Source organism: Chelonoidis abingdonii, chromosome 20 (assembly GCF_003597395.2).
Source record: "Chelonoidis abingdonii isolate Lonesome George chromosome 20, CheloAbing_2.0, whole genome shotgun sequence".
NCBI classification, from domain to species: Eukaryota; Metazoa; Chordata; order Testudines; family Testudinidae; genus Chelonoidis; species Chelonoidis abingdonii.
The window spans coordinates 15,840,536-15,862,268 of record NC_133788.1 but is presented as its reverse complement, the minus strand read 5'-3'; the positions used below and the strand labels follow the sequence as shown (position 1 = coordinate 15,862,268).

The 21,733-nt window shown below is 42.3% G+C and overlaps 1 protein-coding gene across 3 annotated transcripts in view; it reads right to left on the bottom strand.

Annotated features, from left to right (window-relative positions):
• MSI2 (musashi RNA binding protein 2) overlaps window positions 1-21,733 on the bottom strand; it is a 397,445-nt gene that overhangs the window by 260,038 nt on the left and 115,674 nt on the right. For all 3 annotated transcript variants that reach the window (XM_032779390.2, XM_075074083.1, XM_032779380.2), the window contains one exon: window positions 18,979-19,071. In XM_032779390.2, coding sequence (XP_032635281.2) covers window positions 18,979-19,071 — 93 coding nt within the window. The remainder of the gene's footprint in view (window positions 1-18,978; window positions 19,072-21,733) is intronic.

Genomic DNA, 21,733 nt, shown 5'->3' with positions numbered 1-21,733 from the left:
GCAGTATGAACTTCTCACATACTTGTCCTTTTGGTTTATTCATCAGAAATAATTATCCGTGCATGCGTTCACAGGAGCACATACTTTATGATGTCCATTAAAATTTAATGTATTTTTAATAATACTGTAACTACAGCAGGAGCAAAAAAATGAAATTTAAGTCATACAAATTGTGTTGCATTTGTGTCGTTGAACAATGCACTGGAGGGAATCAATTTCCAATCTCCCGTGACATGGAGAAAGCAAATTTGAACTCTGAAAGATTAGCTCAAAAGCTCTCTAAACGTTGACAGAAATTAGTCTAAGCAACAGACTGGGAGCCAGGATTTCTGAATTTTATTCATAGCCTTATAATTGACATCTTGAGTGGCCTTGAGCCAATTCCTGAACTTCCAGACTCAGCTTCTCCACCTGCAAAATAGGAATAAAACACGGACCTACACTGATGGTGTGAGAATTAATTTGTTGTTTATAACATACTTTGAAACTGAAAGGCATAATAAAATAAAACTACAAGAATAATTATTGTAACTCAGAGGTGATGTGCTTGCATTCTTTCTAACTATAGAGCAAAGCAGAATATGTTAGGACTAAAATCTTCAAGGAGTACCTGGATCTCTTGTGTAATGAATGAATTTCGGAGTGATCTTACTTGCCTGGTATGTCCCACCCTGATTTAGCAGAGTTAGAATGTCCCACCATATCAGGACAATTAGATATACTTACATCAATCACTTATTAAAAACGCTGGATGGGCCACTGCCTTGTTAAACTTTATATGTTTAAAAAACCCAAATATTTCAAAATACGATACTTATTTCAGAAACAATTCCTCCTGTACGAGAGACTGAAGCTCTCAAACCTCTTCTTGGAAGCTATTCTACAGCCAGCCAGTCAGTACAAAACATCACGGTGTCACCCATTCTTGGATGAGTATCTATTTATGGATGAAGAAATTATACATGTGGTGTCCTCACCAACAGTGACACATCTCCACTCAAGTGTGAGTCACCTACTCATATAAGCACATTTCTGAAAATAAATCTTATTTACCAGAATTAAATTCCACACACTTGGGGGATAAAATACCTACTTTAAAAAAAATAGTGTAGCAATGCAGAAATGTTAAAAACAATACTGTACAAAGCACCAAGTTTCCAGATCACAGGACATATGCCTTCATAAATCCATGGTGTAACTGAAAGCATTTAGGATACGGAAGTTAGACAGTTAGACATTCTTTATAAACCATTGCTAAGGTCACAAAAGTACTACTGTCTACAAGAAGGCTTTCAGAATGTTCTCAGTGATTCATGCTTTACAAAAATATTATATACACACACACACAGATACATAGTCATAAGGAGAACTCACAGAATGAGCTAAAAGTAATTGCTAAAATGTAGTGCTAAACAGAGGGTTCAAACCACAAAGCTGTTGAGAAGGAACATGGAAAATGCCAGCATGGCTGAAAGACATTCACCAGTGGTGAACTGTTCTACAGATACAATAAAAAACGTAAAAGGTACTTGGGTAATGGGACCAACATTACAGTTGTTGATATAATTTATATCTAGGAAGGAAAAAAAGTAAAAATGGAACAAGTTCAAACTTCTTTTATAGTAATAGTCTCCAGTTGAGCTTAATCACCAAAGCTACAGTGATAAGATTGCCAAAACTAGACAAACATCTGTGAGATGAATTCATCTCAGAGGGGAAGCCAACAGCTTGTTATCATTAAAGAGGCGATGCTCTCTCTCCATTTGAACTGCAGGCCGCCTTGTTACTGCATTTGCTGAGGCAATTGCACCAGATGTTGGCAGCTATCTTCAGATGGATGACAAGCACCTGCTGTTGGGGAAATTAAATGCTCATCAGCCTTCTTTACTGGGGAGGGCGTGAGGGGAGAAAGGGTAGTGGCAATAGCTGACCCTTCAAAATAAACCTATATCTAGGAAATGACAGTGAAGTGTTAGTTTGCCAAGTGGAGAAGCAGAGTGGAAATTCGTTGGGTAGCTTCCATAGCCTCTGGAGAAATTTGCTTCCCACCCTCCCAGTTTTAACAATTAAGATGGCACCAATTTGAACTTGTTAAACAGCTCCTCGTGGTAATAGAGTCAATAGCAAAACCTTCCAACGGCAAGGTCACCCACACAGCAACTTCTCCACAAACCCATCCTCATTCCATTCAGCAGGTGGTGCCCATGTTGAAAAGTTTACTGTGTAGTATCTTGAGGCAATAGAGCCCCACCAGAACCAATGCATCCAAGGTTAAGCATCTGTTTTAAAAAGAACTGATGTTCAAAGTAGAATCACATTCATGCCGGCACAAACTCAGCTTTGATTTCAAAGCTCTGCAACAGGGATATGCTTGCAGTCTCTTAACACTGAGAAATACTTGTACCGGCATTATTGTTTATATTATAAGTGCCTTCTCTTCAAGTATTAGACAGCTTTCAGAAATGAACTCTTGTAAAATTTAAGCCAGCCTTCACAAGTCACCTCTAAAAAAGAAACTACAGACCAACATCCATCTGGCTACTCATCTTCTTGTTCAGAAAGCTACAATCTGAAAATTGTGAACCCATTGTATACGCCATTCCTTTACATATGGATTATGGGTCGAATTACCAAAGTGGTGACATGACAACACAGGCCAGGTCTACACTACGCGCGAAAATCGATTTTAGATACGCAATTTCAGCTACGAGAATAGCGTAGCTGAAATCGAATATCTAAAATCGATTTACTTACCCGTCTTCACCACGCGGGATCGATGTGCGCGGCTCGCCATGTCGATTCCGGAACTCCGTTTGTTTTGGTGGAGTTCCGGAATCGATCTAAGCGCGCTCTGGGATCGATATATCCCGTCCAGATCAGACGCGATATATCGATCCCCGAGCAATCGATTTTAACGCGCCGATACGGCACGTAGTCTAGACGGGGTGACAGATACACAGGTATATATTGTGCCACCTTGACCATCTAGAGCCCATTCCAGCTTTCAAAACCATTCTGCCTGGGAAGGTAAATTAGAACTATCACTATCACTGTTAATTGCTACTTATGCAATACCTCTTGTGAATGTCCACGATGGGGACAAGCATTGGTTTGATCTAATCTGACCACATGCATTCTGGATATCCCTCAGATTAAGAGGCAGTTAATCCTCATTCTGGATAGATTATCTAAATTGGCTCTTCATTTGAGCAACTTTGCCCTTGTCCCAATTCCTGGAGATTTATTTATATAAACATATACTGCACTATATTCATACTTTAAAAACACATTCTCTTTCTCATGGACCCGAGTCTGGGACATATTGCACAGTTCTAGGTGGTTACTGATGTTGCTAAAATGAAAACAAATTAACAAACCATTTTGGTTCATTTATTCTTAGCCTTCTCAATTAGTCCATTTTCACATCACTCTGCTTCAACCTTTACTGAAATACTCACAGCTTCATATTTTTTCCCCAGAACAATAAATGCTAAAAACCCTTGACAGAGTTCTACATATTATAATATCTGAACTTAAGTGTATTTCATGTTCTACTTCTCTCTGCATGACTAGTGCAAGTCCAATTAAACTGGTCATTCCTGAAGATTCTGTGTGCAGGCAGGGCAGACACATATTTTACATCCACAACTGGTTGGAAATTATCTATTGATGTTTTTCAAGGAAAATGTGAGGTTTCAAAAAAAAAAAAAATGCGAAATGTCTGCCTCAAAACTTTTCAATTTTTTCTCCTCAGTTTTCAGTTTTGTTGTATAAAGTCAAAGTTGTCCGTGAGCGGATGGATGAGGAGTAAACCTATTCTCCAACCAGCTCAATTTACTTCAAAATGTAATTTTACAGTATATCTCGACAAAACAAAACACAAACCACAGGGACACATCCTGTGCACAGCCTCAGAGTTTTGGGTGGTCTTTAGAGGTAGATTTTCAAAGGCATAAATGGGAGTTAGGCTCACTAGGCCCACTGAAAGTCAGTGGTACCCCTATCACTTTTTGTGCTTTTGAAAGTCCCCCTCTTAATCGAAAACAATATAATTAAGAATTAATGTTCATGGCGCTACAACCAACAAACAGCTTGGGCAGGTGATTGAATATCAAAGCAATAACAAGTTTATTGCAAGAAAGTCCTCCTCACTCCATCAGCATTATTCTAATTACACAAGATGAAAAGAAAATGTCACCTAATAAAATTCACTGAATCTTCTTACTGAGACTCCTCAATTGCCGTGACCAACTCACCTCTCCCCTCCCTCCCCACAGCTTGCTCTCTCTCAAGTCTAGAACTTCCTCAGTATGCCTGAAAAGCTATGAAGAAATAATCCAGCCAGAAAGGACCCTGCCAAAGATATCCCTAGAGCTGCTAGAATCTTTAAGCGGTTGTCTGGGCTCCTCCACACAAAGATTCTGAATTGCAGACTGAACAAGGTTAACGCAAAATGTAAGTTTAAGGAGCTGCCAAACCCCATTGGTGATGGCAGGGAATACTGGGGAGACATCTCCTATGACAGCTGACATTCAGATGCACATTAAGCATGAAAGTAATTGAAGCCCATATAAAAAGCATGGGCTAAATTCACCTCTGGGGCAACACCAGGGATTACAGTGGGGTTAAGCAGTGAAGAACTGAGCCCTTAACATTACAGAAAACAATAGAAGACCAGTTTGCTGCCCCTCTGCGGCAGGGGGTGGAGACCATACTTTATCTCATCTGAATGACAACTGCTGCATCTTCTGTGGGGCTCTCAGAGCATCTTCACAAATTAGGAATTCCATTGGGGTCACATCTGTTTGTTTTAATAGGCACAGGTAGGCTCTGCCATCTCACTCATGATGTCTGAGAAATGCTGGTTTCTATTTCTGGAATGACATTCATTTCCCAAACACCCTGCAAAAGAAGTAAATTAATTCTGGGGACAGGAGAGAGGTGACACACCTGTGATCTGGTTTCTCCAGAGCTCATCCACCTCACTCTGCCTCCCGGTGACTGGCTACCCGGGATGGCAGCTCTGAGTCTGGCCTTGACAGACTCCTCCTTTGAGCTCTGACTATGCTCCCATTTCTTCTGCCCAGGACAAATGGTTGGTGCTTTTGATGAACACTGAGCACAGAGACACTGAGATGGAGAGGGCTGAGAACAGTGCTATTCTGCATCTCCACCCTTGTGGCCAGCCCTTCAGTGAAGAGGGTATTTGTAAAAGAAGACAGCAGCCTTAAGAGAAGGCAGAGTTTAGACCACAGAGGAAGGTAGGAGTGCTATAACTGGGTAAAATCTGTCACTTGAAGTCTTCTTGGCTCTTGGTGGCTTTGCCAGATTGAGAGGTCTATAGCACAAAAGCCATCAGGTCTGGACTGTTAACTTCCACAACACCATGGTGTGCTTGCTCCGCAATCACTTATTTACATTGCCATAGAGCACACTGTCCCACCATGCCACGTGCTGTACAAACAGAGACCATCTCTGCACCAAAGAACATGCAGTCTAGGTAAGCTCCACAAACCCAGCCAAGATCTGTAAACCACAAGCTGACCTAATTTTTCAGAGAGACAAAGAGAACCTCCTCCTCTCCAGCACAGTGGCTAAAAGGTGGGTTGAAAAATGCATCATTTTTTTCAAGAGAGTGGACTTGTGTGGAAAAACCACTGAGAGAGCTGGGCACAAGATCACAGAGCTGTTTTAAGAGAGGAACAACAAACTCTTCTGGGCAGCAATCGACTGAAATCCTTCTCTACTCATATAATACCAGTCGCTGTATACAGCCTGTTGAACAGGCTATGAGTGAATGATTATGGCCATAAGCTTGCATGTGGAAAAAAGTGTCATTCCACCTCTTTCCAGTAACGTGTGTTCCTTTTCCATGCTAGTCAGGATTTATTTATCTAAGCTTTCCACAGGTATTTTGAAGAATCCTGCTCTTGCTAGAGTTCAGCTCAGAAAAGCTACCTTTTAACAAAAAACAACATGCCTTGTATCATAGACTGTTAAAATATTCTGTAACATGATGATATCATGATCACATGAGCATTCTCTAAATTGAAAGTGTTCTCCACCCCATGTTACATGACAAGCGTACATACATACATAGATACACACAAAACAGCCAAAAGTAGAATGTTGCAAGCTTAATTTGCACCACACCAGGTTTAAAGTAACTGGCGCTACTTTTTCCCTTAATAAAATCAATGTTAAAAGAGAAGTTTTTCCAAAAGCAAAGCTTTGGTTTAGTCAGCTGAGGTTAGTGGAAGTATGAATGGCATAGTATTCTGGACCAGGATTGTTGCGTAAATGGGTAAGAGTTGCAAAGTCTACCTATCAAAATACTTTTCTTTAGAGGCCAAGCATGCTGCGCTTTGAGAAGGGCAGGTATTAAAATGCAGTTTCATCTAGTGGCATGGTACGTACAAAAATTTCAATGGAAAGTATTAGAAGGTTGATAATAGACCACCACCCCTGTTTCTGTCTCGATATCTACCTGTGATCTGCTGCATTATACTTAGATCAAAAGCTCTTTGAGACAAGGACCATCTTTCTGTTCTGTGTCTGTACAGCACTGAGCATAGTGGGGCTCTACATCATGACTGGGCCCTGCTTGGCCCTGCCAAAAGTTTTCTTTCTGCATTGCACATGGTTTTATTCTGTGGAGCCTTAATTGAAGAACAAACAAGACCATTTATAAAACATTCACCATTGTGACAGGCTCCAAGATCCTCAGACAAAAGAGAAGAGTAACTTTAGTGTGAGATTAGTGAAATTTTTCACCCAATATACAGTTTACTGGTTTTGTACAAGACAAACGAAAGCAACTTGCTTCTGGCCTGGAAAAGATACAAGTCACTAAGTAGCAATGTGTTTCTACTGATAGCGATGTGTGGTATGCCTGTAAACCTGTGCACATACACAAATTTCATTTATAGGGTAAAAAGTTGTGGGGGCAGAGCATGAATTTATTAAAAAAAACAAAACAAAAAAAACAAAAAAAACCCCAAACACTTACTAACTCAGGCCCTCACCCAGCAATTGACTATGCAAGGGGATTTGCACGGACTTCACTGGGCTCTGTGCAGATGCAGGGGTCAACTTGCGGGATCAGGGCCATAGCTGCTACTATTTTATTACAAAAACATGTATGACAGAAATAAAGGCCATGACACCAGCCATGGCATTATACTGAAGTAAATGAGACACAAGGGAGGGGACTAGTGACAGTGATGTCAAGTAGGGATGTGTTGATTTTGTTAATTTCAATTTTTTGCACTAAAGGGAGCTAAGGGAGCCAACCTGGAGAGATGCTTATAGCCTTTACTGCCCACAGACCTTGCTAGGAGTGGAGGGCACTTGTGCTCTGTATTATGGTAGCACCCAGAGGCCCCCCCCTGAGATCAGGGATACATTGTACTCAATGCTGCATGTACACATTAGTAAGAGAGTCTCTGCGCCCTAAAGAATTTACAAGATATGGATGATAAAGCATAAAACGGAAAAGAAACGCATAGAGCAGCATTTCTCAAACTGGGGTCTGCGGACCCCCCGGAACTCCAGGGGGTCCATGGGCCCCACTGATCAACTCCTCCCCAGTCCTCCTTCAATTCCTCCCCCTCCCTCCCAGTGCCTTGTTCCCTGGCATGCAGGAGGTGCTGGGAGGGTGGGGAGGAGCAGGGACAGGGCAGAATTGTGTCCAGGGCCGCTGGCCCTGCTGATCAACTCCTCCCCCTATAGACCTCTCAATCACAGCTGTTCCTTGGCATGCAGGAGGTGCTAGGAGGGAGGGAGAGGAGCGGGGACCAGACATGGCTCAGGGGAGGGGGAAGAAAGATGCAGGGAACAGAAGGGGCAGGGGTGGAGAGGGGGCAGGGAGAGGTCAGGGGGTCTTGGGGAAAGAGGCGCAGTGGGGGCAGAGCCTGGGGCTGAGCTGGGGTCCTTGGGGATCTGCAAAAAATTTTTAAAATCAAAATGAGGGTCCTCCGGTTGTTAAACTTTGAAAATCACTGGTAGAGATCAAGCAACTTGCATAAGACCACAAACCTTCTGTGCGACCAAGTCAGAAATACTGTAGAACCTTGATCTCCTAAGTCCTGTGCCTAATCAACTGGACCATGCCAGTTCTCAGTTTTAAATCATGATAATTTCCTCAATTGTTTAACAAAAAGGAAAGAAAACAACATTTCCAACTTCCTTCAGAGTTCTGATGCAGCTTCCCCCTCCAACCCAACAAATTCCACACCTTAACAGTACCTCCTTTTATAAAATCCAGCTAGAAACCTCTATAACCAATATGTAATTTGTAACTTCCACAAAGCATGTGTCTTATTACAGACCACCTAAAAACTGGCTTCCTGCACGTGAGCATTAGTTCAGCGAATGAAAAAAAAAATGCAATTTTAATGCAATGGTCAAGTTTTCTGGTTTATTAGAAAAACGGTACTTGTGGTGGGATAAATTATAAAAATATACATTTTAAGGCTAAAAGAGATCACTATAATCATTGCATGTCAATGTAAAATCTTAAAGGAGTGTTCATATTATCCCTTAAGTGTACCATGGACTGAATACACAAAATTCTGAAAATCCAAAATACTGGAACTGAAAGCAAACGGAAAGAACACAGCAGGCAATATACAGAAGGACCAAAAGCTGTTCTCTAATAACCATATGAAAATAGTTCTAATAAACATTTTTTTAATTCCTTTGTTACTTGTCCAAAACTTTTTAAACAATGGTGTATCAGTCTCTTTGCTTTAAAGGTTTGTATTATTCAAATTCAGCAACTGGATGACTCGTTTTCTGCTGAAAACTCAGGTCAACTTAGATGGGAAGGAAGGAAGGAAGAAAGAAAATGAGCTAAAAGCTATTAAGTATCAGCTACATAGCTCATGATTGCTTCTGAAGGCAGTGGAGAGGTCAGCAGCAGTCAAAAAAACAAACAAACCAAAACACCAACACATTATTAACTTTACTGCATATTAAAATATTTCTGGTACTCTATTACAGATTAGAGCGTAAATAAAGTCCAGACCTGCCCTTCTATTTCACAGACCGTAACTAATTCACCAATAGTGGAAATATAACACTGAAAATTTAAAAGGCTGCCAAATCAAAAAAACGACTTCTCAGCAGAGCAACTACTTTAAAAATAAACCATCCATGTATCCTATTGACCACAAAATCTACATATCAGTGTGCAATAGATGAAACAATACGATTTGGACTGTATGCCACGTCTTCCATAATAGCACGACTCCTTGCTCCTCCTGACACTCTTACATGTAGACTTCCAAAATCCCCCTGAAATGAACCCATGGAGAGAAAGCCTTCTTTTTTCATGCTAACAACTCTATTGTAATAACATCTTCAGAGGCCATACCCATGGTCTTAGGGAAAAGTAAACCTTTGGAGCATTTACTTCTCCACTGGTGCATTAACTCGTTCACACCCAGACAGCCTTGCCAAACAAGGAGGAGCTTTCTTTCATGTTTTTGTGTGTTATATTTTCACAGCTGTCAAAAAGAGAAGCATGCAGCGCAAATTATGTAAATTACCTGATTAGGATAAAATCCTTAGTGTAGATAACTCCCTCTCCCCTCCACTCCATCCCCAGCCCCACACACACTCCAGTTAAAAATAGGAGACAATATAGGGTCTCTTCATCTGTTACTCACACAATTTTTTTAACCCTGCAAAAAGGTTAAATGGGTCATTATTTGCATTACTCTCTTTATTCCAGTGTGTGATATTGTATACACAAAGAAGGATTACCTGTAGGGCACTGATTCATACATTTTGTTGTTTGCAGCTTACTTGGTTTAAAACTTGAATCCTGCCGTACAATACAATACTATGGCTATGTTGAGATATGCCTGAAGCAAAGACAAGGGCTTAAGGAGTTGTTCTTCTCCCACATAGTTTAACTATAACTAGCCCACAAACCAAGAATGCAAGAGGAAGATGCTAGAAAATTAAAATCCTTTGAAGCACCATTTTTTCATGAAAAACAATATCAGAAGCTAAAGACCTTTACTCAACTGGTTTATTTTGCTCCTGACGGGAAACATCAAGCAATTGTATGAGATCCTTTGAGATTCAGAAATCCTGATGTTTTGAACTTACCTTATATCTTAAAGCCTTCCTGAGGATCCAATCTTTGCAAAACAAAGTAGGAACATGTCTACAGTTCGTCCAAGACAGCACACATATGCCAGGAAAAGAAAATTAATACAACAAATAGAATATATACACGCTGTCCTGTTCCAATTCCAGAATTAAATTTAAAACACAAACCTGACTGCCATACCCCTCAAACATCTCATTTTAGGAAAACAATAAAAATAAGGATGAAATAGAAGAACTGGACCCTGTTTGAAGATTTTCAGAGCAAATAAAGCAGACTGGGCTAGCAAAATTATCATGGCGTTCGTAGCAGATTACTACAGAAAGGTTTAAAAGATTTCAGAGAAAGCTTTAAAATCTCAACATGTGAAATTAATTTGAGAGAGATTTTAAATCTTCACTACAGAAATATTCTAAACCTGTTTTTAACCATTTATTATTTAAAACAGCCTTTCCCACACACAGGATAAGAAGTATATTTATATTTCTGAATAGGGTAGTCATATGTGGCGATACCATGCATGGACAAATCTGAAAGGTTAAAGCAACTGAAACATACCATACCTTTTAAGCAAATGTGTGTCCCCATTGTCCTGCTTACATAGGCTGAAAATACTGTAGCCTGGTTATTCAACAGATTGTTCCCACAAAGGCCAAGCTGAGCATTTCAAGAAGATTTTTACGCAATTCCCTTTCAGTAATTAGGGCAAAAGTTTATCTGAAGCCCAATCATGTTAATGCATCTATTAATGGACAAATGTGACATTTTAACATTCTTAAACTCAAGTGGTGTTTCTGACCTAAATTCTCAGGTTTGACTTTTTACCATTCAGCAACAGCTAAAACTCCAAGCAATTTTCTTAAAGGTAACATATAGTTAAGATACAGAAAAGGGTTAAAACACCGTGTCAAACAACAAGTCCTGGCATTACACCAGAAGGGACATGGGAACCAAGGCAGCTGAGTTATAAAGGCCTGATTGTAGCAGCCCACTGGATTGGAAATGACTTGTAGGCCTAATGAAACAAAACTTTGGCAGTAAAACAGAATGAAAGGAATGAGACAATAAAAGAAAAGAACAAAGGGAGTAGAGTTGTTTCAGCTTAGCAAAATAAGCTCACTTTGTTGTTGGGAAAAGCCAAAGCCGATTAGGATAAACCAACGACTAAGCATAAGTCTTCCAAACTAATTACACAGTTCACCATGTGAAGTATAATTGCAAGTCTCAAAATAAGGACTACTTTACTTTCACAGGAGTTCTATAAAGCAAGCATTACCTAATAAAAAGCTGAACCATAAGATGTCCCTTATCCTCTATAGTTTACAGCTTAAAAGGTGCACAACACGCATGTCCTGGGAGAAGTGTAATTCATTAACTTTTAGGGGCTTCCTTCTTCTAGTCAAAATCCTTTAAGAGGCTATTGCTTTTTCTTTTTTGAAATGATACTGGAGTCTTAAACGCTCGGATACATCCTAAAGACAGGGCAGTGAAGGAAAATATAAGCTAGAATCCATTAGCAAATAGCATGGTTTTACTTATTTAAGAAAAGTTTAACATAGTTTAATTATCAACTAAAATGTTGATAATTTGGACCCGTTTCTAAGCTCAGGCAAATGTGCTGAGAGAGAGAGAGAGAGCGCGCGAGAGGCAGAATTTCAGCTCGGGGATTACGGCATTGATTTGGATTAAAATTCCAATAGCATTCTTCTGCACTGGAGAGACGCGGTGGCAACACAGGGAGGAAATGGAATGGCAGAAACTGGACTTCACTTTAATTTTTTTTAAACCTCCTTTAGGACATTCTGGCTTAAATAAATTAATACATTTTATTCCTGGGCAGCTTTTCACTTTTGCCTCTGGATCCTCCAGACAATGCTGCGGTCTCTGGGTTGTAAGCACTGCAGGGCAAAGGATATTTATTTTTAAAGTGTTTTAAACTGCTTTTACTGGAATTTTTAAAGATCACAGGAATAATTCTATCAGGCTTAGGTGTAATTAAAGCATCTAACGTGGAGGCCAAAACCGACCTTACAGTGGTCTTTTTTTTTTTTTTTTTTTTAAGTGTATTACATTTTTCATTTATCCACAAAATAGTATTTGGACTCTCAACCCTCCATTTAAGTGGACACAACTGACTCAGTTCAGTTTGACCCAGAAGAGCATATTAGGATCCTGCTCAACACAAAGAACCACTGCATACACTAGCGCGTAAGGCACTGGACTGAAAACAAGGAGGGAGCAGTGGAAGGTTAAACTAGCTTTAAGCCACTCTTGCACCATCTGAATTCTGGGCTGCTCTGTGGGCAGTCCTGACATAAACCACCCCAGAGGTTTGTCTCAATTACAGCAGCCTATCCGCAGCTGACTATGGGCTGCAGTGAAGCAAGCCACGACCCTTCCCCTAACACACCTACCCACCGGGGCGGCTCTAGGCATTTTGCCGCCCCAAGCACAGCAGGCAGGGACCAGCGGACCCTCCGCAGGCAAACCGCCGAAGGCAGCCTGCCTGCCGTCCTCGCGGCGCCAGTAGAGTGCCCCTCTCATCCTGCCGCCCCAAGCACGCGCTTGGCGTGCTGGGGCCTGAAGCCGCCCCTGCTACCCATCCCCTCTTCTGGCACATCCCCCATGCCAGGGCTTGCAAGTGGGGTCCTTAGAAGAAAGCTTGAGTGATGTCTTCCTCAGTTCCTTTCCTTGGGGAATCCTCCAGGTCCAGGGATTTCTTTCAGAGCCACTTCTCACAGATCTGGCCCTTTTATCCAGTGTCATAATTACACGTAATACCTAGCTCCCATATCAGTGTTTCTCAAATGTGGCCACCAGGGGCTTTTCTTGCAGCCACAGCCTCCCGGGCTGTGATGGGGGCGGGGGGCGCTTTGGGTTGCATCCCCTAGCTGTAGGGCTTCAGGCTCCAGGCTCCCCCCCCCACTGCCTCCCCATCCAATCCCTGCCACCTCCTTCACCCCTGGCCCCCGCTGCCTTCCCCAGTCCTCTATCCGGGACTTAATTTGTCCCCAGATTTGCCGGGACTGAGTAAGTCTGCTGTGAAAAGTGATACCCTGTATGTTTGTTCATATCACTTTTCACAGCAGACTTACTGGCTAGCAATAAATAAATTACAAAGATTTGGATGTGTGTTTGTGCACATTTATTTGCGTTTCCTAAACATAATTAAGTATTTTAGGAAAAAGCATGAGCAAGAGTTGGTCACCACACTCCGAGGCCACCAAATAATTTGTCCTGATGACGCCTGTCCTATATAGTGCTTTTCATCAGTAGATCTCGAAGTGCTTTTGGTACAGAGGTCAGAACAGAAGTGAGGATCTCATCCCAGAGTTCTATCCCTGTCTCTGCCACTCACCTGCTATATGATCTTGAGCAAATTGCTTCTCTCTCGGCCTCTGTTACCCATCCCATGCTTTGTCTATATTGTCTATTTAGATCACAAACTCCTCACAGCAGACACGCTCTCTTGTGCCTTTGTACAGTGCTTATCACAATGGTGACCCAACTCTAGTTACTGCCATAAAACCAGCACCAACTGCCACCCCCACCACTCAAACTGTGCTTTCTCATTTACCCCAAAAAGGACTGATCTATTCGGTATCTAGTCCTGAGCTTGTCCCATTCTTGAGACAAGCCAGACTTTTTGTGACAAAGCCCATTAAGTTTATAAAAGTTTCTGCTCACATATTCAGTATTACAGAGGAGGGATAGTTCAGTGGTTTGAGCATTGGCCTGCTAAACCCAGGGTTGTGAGTGCAATCCTTGAGGGGGCCACTGAGGGATCTGGGGCAAAAATCAGTACTTGGTCCTGCTAGTGAAGGCAGGGGGCTGGACTTGATGACCTTTCAAGGTCCCTTCCAGTTCTGGGAGACAGGTATATCTCCAATTATTTATTTTTTTTATTACCTACCCAAATGTCCAAAAATTGTGAGTTGCCCCCCTCCCCACCAAATCATGAGATTTTTTAAAATAAATAAAATTTGTGTTCTTTCTCTCTCTCATTTTTGAGCCTTTGGGGCACAGTCCAGTCATATTTTCCAGCTTTCCTCTGCAACTACAAGAGCTGAAACTTCCCTTATTTGTTAAATGAAAGATTCTTTAAGGAAAGTAACAAACATCAGGAGACTCGTGATAAAAATCACAAGAGTTAGAATTGCAAATACGCATCGGTGCTACCTGGCAAACGTTTGTGTCATAGTAAAAGCAGAGGAATCTAAAATAACTGCAGTTTTTGCTTCTTTTACTTGTAAGTTTCTCTCACTGAACTGGGAGGATGAAGTGGTTTCAAATAAAACACAGTAGGCGCCTTCCTACCAGCTATATTTACGCTAATGAATGATACCCAATCAGTTTGGCCCACAACTTGGTAGCCATCTTATCCCCAAAGTATATTTCAAGAGCTATCTGGAGTTACGGAACCAGCCACTCATCTGTTAAGCTTCCCTCTGCAACAAGCAAAAACAAGATTTCTAGAACCACATCACTGGTTAGTAATTTTTTCCACCCCAATAAATATATCAAATATTTCGAAGAAAAAGGAAGCAGTTGGAGCTGTTCTTATCAAACACAGGAGGTGTCTCAAGAATGTCCATTATATAAGGCCTTTTTTTGTTGTTTCTGAAAAGTAAAGAAAGTGCTCAGTAATTCCAATCCCTGCAGCCATACTGATGATCCATCATGAAATATTATTTGTATTAAACTACAAGTGAGATTGAGGCTCCATTGTGCTAGGCACTGTACGAACACGTTATAAGAGAGAGTCCCTGCCCTGCAGAATTTGTCTAGTTAGATCGTGAAAGGTAGGAGGGAAATAGGCACAGAGACTGAAATCAACTTGCCCAAGGTCACACACCGTTATCAGTGGCAGAGCCAAGGGCAGATCCCAGGCCTCACATGCCAGTCCACTGTTATATCACATTACTAGGTCTTAATGGCAGGTGTGCTGAACACCCACCAGCACTGACACACATTGGTGTTACAGGTGCTCAACACCACTCTGAATCAGGTCCTCAGACAACATCACCAGATAACGGCAAATCTGAAACACAGACTACATGTGAGGTTAGCATTTTTATACAACCTCACGTACAAATGAGTAAACTTAAGCATAAATGTCTCACCAAGGTCATGCAGCAAGTCACAGTGGAATCAAGACTAAAACTCAGAGGTCTTTTCTCCAAGCTCCATGCTCTTACAGTTAGCATACTGGACTGGGAAGGAGGAGGAGATCCGGATTCAATTCCCAGCTCTGCAACTTAACCTCTCTTTGCCCAAATTCCTCATCTGTAAAATGAAGGTAGGACTTACCTTCCCAACATTTACCCTCACAGCACACCTATGAGGTGGGAATTTGGACTAGAATGACCAGAACTAGAGAAGAGCCAGTTAAACAACATTGTTGCATACTATAATAGTAATACCTAGCTCTTGTATTTTTCATCAGTAGACTAGAATACAGATCTCCTGAGCTCCAGTGCTCTTGCCACTAGGAAACACTGCCTCGCATTATTGCACTCATGCAGCTGTGTCTCTTCAATGGTACATGACTATTTGGTCTCAGCTCTGATTCAAAGATGCTCACTGTTGAAGGCCGGAGCAAAAGCTTTTAGATGTGACTCATGATTTTGGGTGCCTCCATTTTTGGGTCCCCAACTTGAGACCCAAAGTACCCAATTTTCATGAAGTACCGAGCACCTTCTAAAAGTCAGCCCTCTCTTAAAGTTCTCTCTAGTCAGGCATCCATATTTTGAAGCAACCAGAATCACTAGTCCCTTTTGAAACCTTGGCCTGGCTGTCTGCATTCTCAGAGACTCAGAAACTGCAAGCATGAAACTACCAGATGGCAAAATTAAATACTACATTAAGGGTGCACTCAGGCAATATGCAAAGCACATACATCAAAACTATTATTAACTTCAAAAAATACAGGTTAGAGGAGTTCTGCCGTTTTGATAATGACTACAAAAGTAGCATCCAAAAGCTCATGTAATCCTTTAATAAAAGGCTCAGCGGGCTGTAAACATCCTGCCGGAATCGAAGATTATTATTGAAAATAAAATGAATGGTTTGCAAAGCAACTATCAATCCAGCATAGGAACAATTTATAAGCACCACTCCTCTGCCCTCAACAAACTAACGTGTGGCCGAGGCTCTCAGAGGCTATTTAAAAAAGTCCAACAGGAACTGAGAGCTGCTCTGCTCTGGGGAACCTGATGTGTCCTCCTGCAAGTCTACAACCAAATCAATGATTGCCAACAAAATCTGGGAATTCAGTCGTGTGGACTATCAGGGCTTTAGTGTCAGTCAATAGCTGCAGGCCTGAGACAACATGGCAATGGAAGTTCATTTTTTTCCCCGTCTCTTAAAGATCACCTAACCCTACCAGGCCAATAGAAAACAGCTCGAAACAGTTTCTAGGCTGTTTCCCAGATCATTGCTAAGGATATTGCAGAATGCAACTTGTTGGAGCAATTGGTTTAGAAGTAAAGAATAACAATGGTGCAAGAATTCCCAATGAATTATGGTAGTCACTGCATGCACTAGCATTCAAAGGCCATCATATGGTGATGGATTAATAGCAACAAGTTCTTCACAACGTATTTTGGACTGATTAAAATAAAAAATTCAAAAGGGGCAGCTCTCTGAAGCTCTAGGCCCTCCTGACACAAGTTATTTATAGCAACAAAGAAATGAAATGCTCTTTCTGTCCTGACCAGAATGCAGCCACCCCCATGCATCATAAAACTCTTCTCCCTTGCACAGATCTTATCCCTTCACAGCTGTCTGAACAAAGAAATGCACCATGCAGCCTACCCTGAACACCAAAAGACTAGAAATATTTTCTTGAGCAGGAGGGAGCTGGTTCCAAAGTGGAGGGTCTCCCAGAGAGAATAAACTATCAGACCCCTCCCTAGAAAATCAAGGTTGGACCCAGCTCAAATGCTTCTGTTGATTGCAGATTCTTCAGTGTGACATGGCGAGAGATGCCATCTGTTGCATAGGAAGGTCTCAAGTCATTTAGGACTAACCAAAAGGAATAGAATGAGGTGGGGTTTAGGAACAGTATTTAATTTCAGAGCAAGAGAGATAAGGAGACAAAATATGACTAGTGAAACACATTCTGCTTTGCCTACCTCACCTGCTACTTTTAAGAGCAAATTCAAGAGTAACTTGTTTAAAGTGTCTGAAAGAGTTTTCAGCAAGATGGCACCTAAGGTCTCCCAGATGGATTTCTTGCACCAATCAAGGATCATGGCCAGAAGACCTTTGCTTAATACTAATGGATAACAAGGGAATGTTATGCTGGCTTAATAAGGGGACAGAAAACTGTAAATCCTTTAGAGCAGGGTCACCCAAACTTTGCAGCAGACAGTAACTTTCTGGAAGCTAGAGAATCCTGAAGTTTGCATGACTTAATTGGACCATTGAGTTTTCAAGTGAAACTTCTTCGGTTTTATTTCAGTGGCAGGTTTGGAAAAATTAAAACTGGAATATCTCAAAGCACACTGCATAAACTTGCCATTGCATAACCTCGTCACATTGCTTCTGACTTGGGAGCCTCCTGCAAAACAATGTATTTTGGGAAGGGTCTTGCCTTCTTGTGTAGGCCACGTCTTAAGAGGACAATCAACTTGAAACCTAATCAATTAAGAAAAAAAAGTTAAAAAAGTCTTTCCAAGTATTGCACCTGTCCCTGAATTCTGCTGACATCTTTTGTGGTTTTACAATCACGTTGCCCTAATTTAAATTTAACCTGCCGCCTCCTGCATTGCTGTGTGATTGATCCATGCAGACAAAAAGGGGAACAGAATGACTGGATAGTGCCAGAAGCGAAAATGACTATGTGCAAAGCACAGCAAATAAAATAGGGGAAAGAAAAATGTTCTCTCGGATGAGAGTTTTCATACTCTTAAATGTTACTGTAACAGTTGCAGGTAAAAATAATTTCAGACAGAGGTCTGATTATTAAGTTGACAGGGGTCCTTTAGAGAGAAAGACAGCATTTCAGACTCAGCAAGCTGCTTTTTGAGTGGTTGGAGTCATCGCCACTTTGGACTTGAAATAATCTGTTCAGAAAATCTCAGGGATCCAACTGCTCTACAACAGCTTTCTCTGGTTTCCCACAGAGCTGCAATCCTGAAACAGAATCCTTGTGGACACAGAAGCCTTTTCGTATAGAGTCAGTGGGACACCATACTAGCGTACAGGCCTGTCTGCAAAGATCCATTTACAAGATTGAGCCTATATTCGTTCCTTTCTTGAAAATATCCCCTTCTAACATTCTGGTAGTTTCAGGTCTTCTTCACTGGTCCTGTCTCACTTCACAGGATGTTTCTGCAACAACATCCAAAAAGGACGTTGCTCAGGGAACTTTTTTAAAAGAAAATCAAATAGACATTCTGGCATTACACACAGGACTTCTGTTATTCCTAAGGCTCTGTTATCAGCTATGGTCATAATTTAATGACTCCACATGAACTCTCTGGATCTTACACACACATCCCTTTTACCACTGAAATTTCTGTTCAATAGAAGGCTGATTTTATGATGTATGAAATATTATATCATCACTTATCCAAGCCCCACATTCTTCCCTGAGATACACACATGCAACTTTTAATGATTTAGTTACTAACTTTTATTAAAGAAACAAAGCTGTCAAGAGTAAAACTTTTTTTTTTTTTAATATACGCTTTATAAATACAAAAGGAAATATTAGGCTGATTTCAAGAAATGTACCTACAGGCAAAAGTTAGCTTCACATTTGATTGTGATTCTTGCTGCAGTTTTTCAAAATATACTTAAAAAAGAGAAGGAATTCAAACTATGCAGTGTTGACTTGTGCTAGCACTTACCTTGCCAAACTGTTCAAAGTATTGCTTTACATCTTCCACTACTGTATTAGCAGATAATCCACCTACAAATATTTTCTTTGTTCTTGTGACCATCTGTAAGAAATTACAAAACAAGCATAGAGTTTAACCAGATTATTCAAAACATTATGTGAAAAAAGAAATATTTTTCAAATGCCATCCCTAACCAAGTTAATGAGAATATTTCTTCATGAAAGCATTTCAGAATCTATTCAATTATATTTGGTATTTCTTGTTTTGTTTTGTTTGAGGGGAGTCTGGGTATAGGCATTCAATAATACTGTCCTCGTCCCCTCAGATATTTTTTTTAATAAATGTTTTTATAGTGGTTCGCAATCCAAAGGTAACTGAAAAAAGTTACAGTATAGGATCAAATTTCCTGTGCCTACTAGCTGTAGTTTCAGAAAGTCACAAGCAGGTGATCAGTGATTATATTGCACGTAAGGGATTCATAGATGCCTAGGCCAGAAGGGACCACTGTGATTCTCTAGTGAGTCTCACCTCCTATATAACACAAGCCATAGGATTTCCCCTGAAGTAATTCCTGTTTGAACTAGAGCATATCTGGATTTAAAAATTGCCAGGGATGGAGAAGCCTTTACAGCCCTTGGCCAGTTGCGCCAATGGTTAATTACCCTCAATACTAGGGATGCCAACTTTCTAATCGCAAAAAACTGAACACCCTGGCTCTCTCCTTTTTCCGAGGTCCTGACCCCCACTCACTCTATCCCCCATCCCTCCATCGCTCGCTCTCCCCCACGCACACTCACTTTTCACTGGGTTGGGGCAGGGGGTGAGGGCGGGCAGCTTCCAGAAGCGTCCGGCATGTTCAGCTCGTAGGCGGAGGGGCCATCGGGAGCTGCGGAACCAGCCTTCAGAGCTGGGGCAGCAGCAGCACGCAGAGCCTCAGTGGCCATCCCTACGCCTAGGAGCCGTACAGCAGCTTCCAGGAGCTGTGTAGAGCCAGGGCACACAGGGAGCCTGCCTTAGACCTGCTGTGCCGCCGACCAGACTTTTAGCAGCCCAGTCAGTGGTCCCTTTTCAACCGGGCTTTCTGGACACCTGCCAATTCTACTCACCGTTAAAACTGTGTTATTACTGTCCCTGGATAAGATTAAAAGGAAACTGCCCACTTTATTTAGATTTTAGAATAACTAAAAAGACGCTCAGCCACCCTAACATGCATTAACAATGCATTTAAATTCCAGCAGCATTAAATAATCAATTCAGCAGGAGCTCAGGCAGCCACCTACAGAAATGTCTTTTCGCCTCTTCATAGTCTAAGAAGCATGCCCTCAGCCATCTCCAAAAGCCCTGTAGAGCAGTGGTTCTTAACCAGGGCCCCCGGGCCCTCTGGGGGGGCCATGAGCAGGCTTCGGGGGGGCCACCAGCATTAGCTTCACTGGTGCCCAGGATAGAAACCTGAAGCCCCACCACATGGGGTTGAAGCCTGGGGCACTGAGCCCTGTCACCTGGGGCTGAAGCCAAAGCCTGAAAATGTAGCTTTGTGGGAGCCCCTATGGCCTGAGGCCCCAGGCAACTGCCCTGCTTGCTACCCCCTAACACCAGCCATGGCTTTTATATGCAGAAAATCAGTTATTGTGGCACAGGCGGGCCGTGGAGTTTTTATAGCATGTTGAGGGGGCCTCAGAAAGAAAGAGGTTGAGAACCTCTGGTGTAGAACATGTGTCTTTTTCAGCATGGCCAGAAGGTCTTCAGATTTGGACTATTTCTAATCAGAGGTGGAGAGCAAGTTCCAGAGTCCTGGAGCCCTCACAGAGAACGCCCTGCCAGCAGCTTCTCTTTTGTAACACCTAAGATCCAGCTCAAGTGCCCCTGCTAGGGTGACCAGATCACAACACTAAAATATCGAGACACATTGGGGTGCCGTCAGCCCCGCCCCATAGTTCAGCCCTGCTCCTCCCAGGCTCCGCCCCCCCTCTGCCTCAGGTCCTGCCCCCTTCCCACTCACCCCCCGTCCACTGCGCCCTTCCTCATCCCCCGGCCCCCTGCTGGTTTGCTGTATCCCTCCTCAGTCCCCCACCCACTGCTCGCCTCCTCACCTCCCTGCCCTCCTGCTGCTCACTCGCCTCCTCACCCCTCCACTCACCCCTATGGTGCCAACTTCCCCTCTGCCGGGTGGGTGCTCGCCCACCCCCTGCCCATGCACCACCCTCGCTCCGCCCCCATTCCAGCTGTTAGGTAGCGGGAAGCACCGGAGGGGGGGGAGGAATGGGGATGCAGTGCGCTGGGGGGAGGGAGGAGAAGGAGGCGAGGTGATGAGAGCTTGGCTGCAATTTTTCCTCGTGCAATTCTTCAACCCTGTTGCATCCATGGAGTCAATGCCTCCCTCCTGCTCGCCTCCTTACATGAATATCGGGACAAATGGTGTCCCGATCATACATTGTTTGGGGACATGGGACAAAGGATTAAATATCAGGACATTCTTGATTTTATGAGGACATCTGGTCACCCTAGCCCCTGCTAACAGCAGCTATGGCAGTATGGCCTGGGGAAAGAGGTGGACTGTCACATAAGTCACTCACAGGCCATTTAGGGCTTTATAGGGCAGAATCAAAACTTCAAAGTCTACCAACAGGCAGCCAATGCACATCAGGAGCACTAATGTCATATGATCCCAGAGAGATGACTGTCTCAGTAAGAAAGCTGCTACCTTCTGCACTTTAATGCCATTTTTCTTCAGTATGGCCTAGCTATTTTGGAGTGAGAATGAACA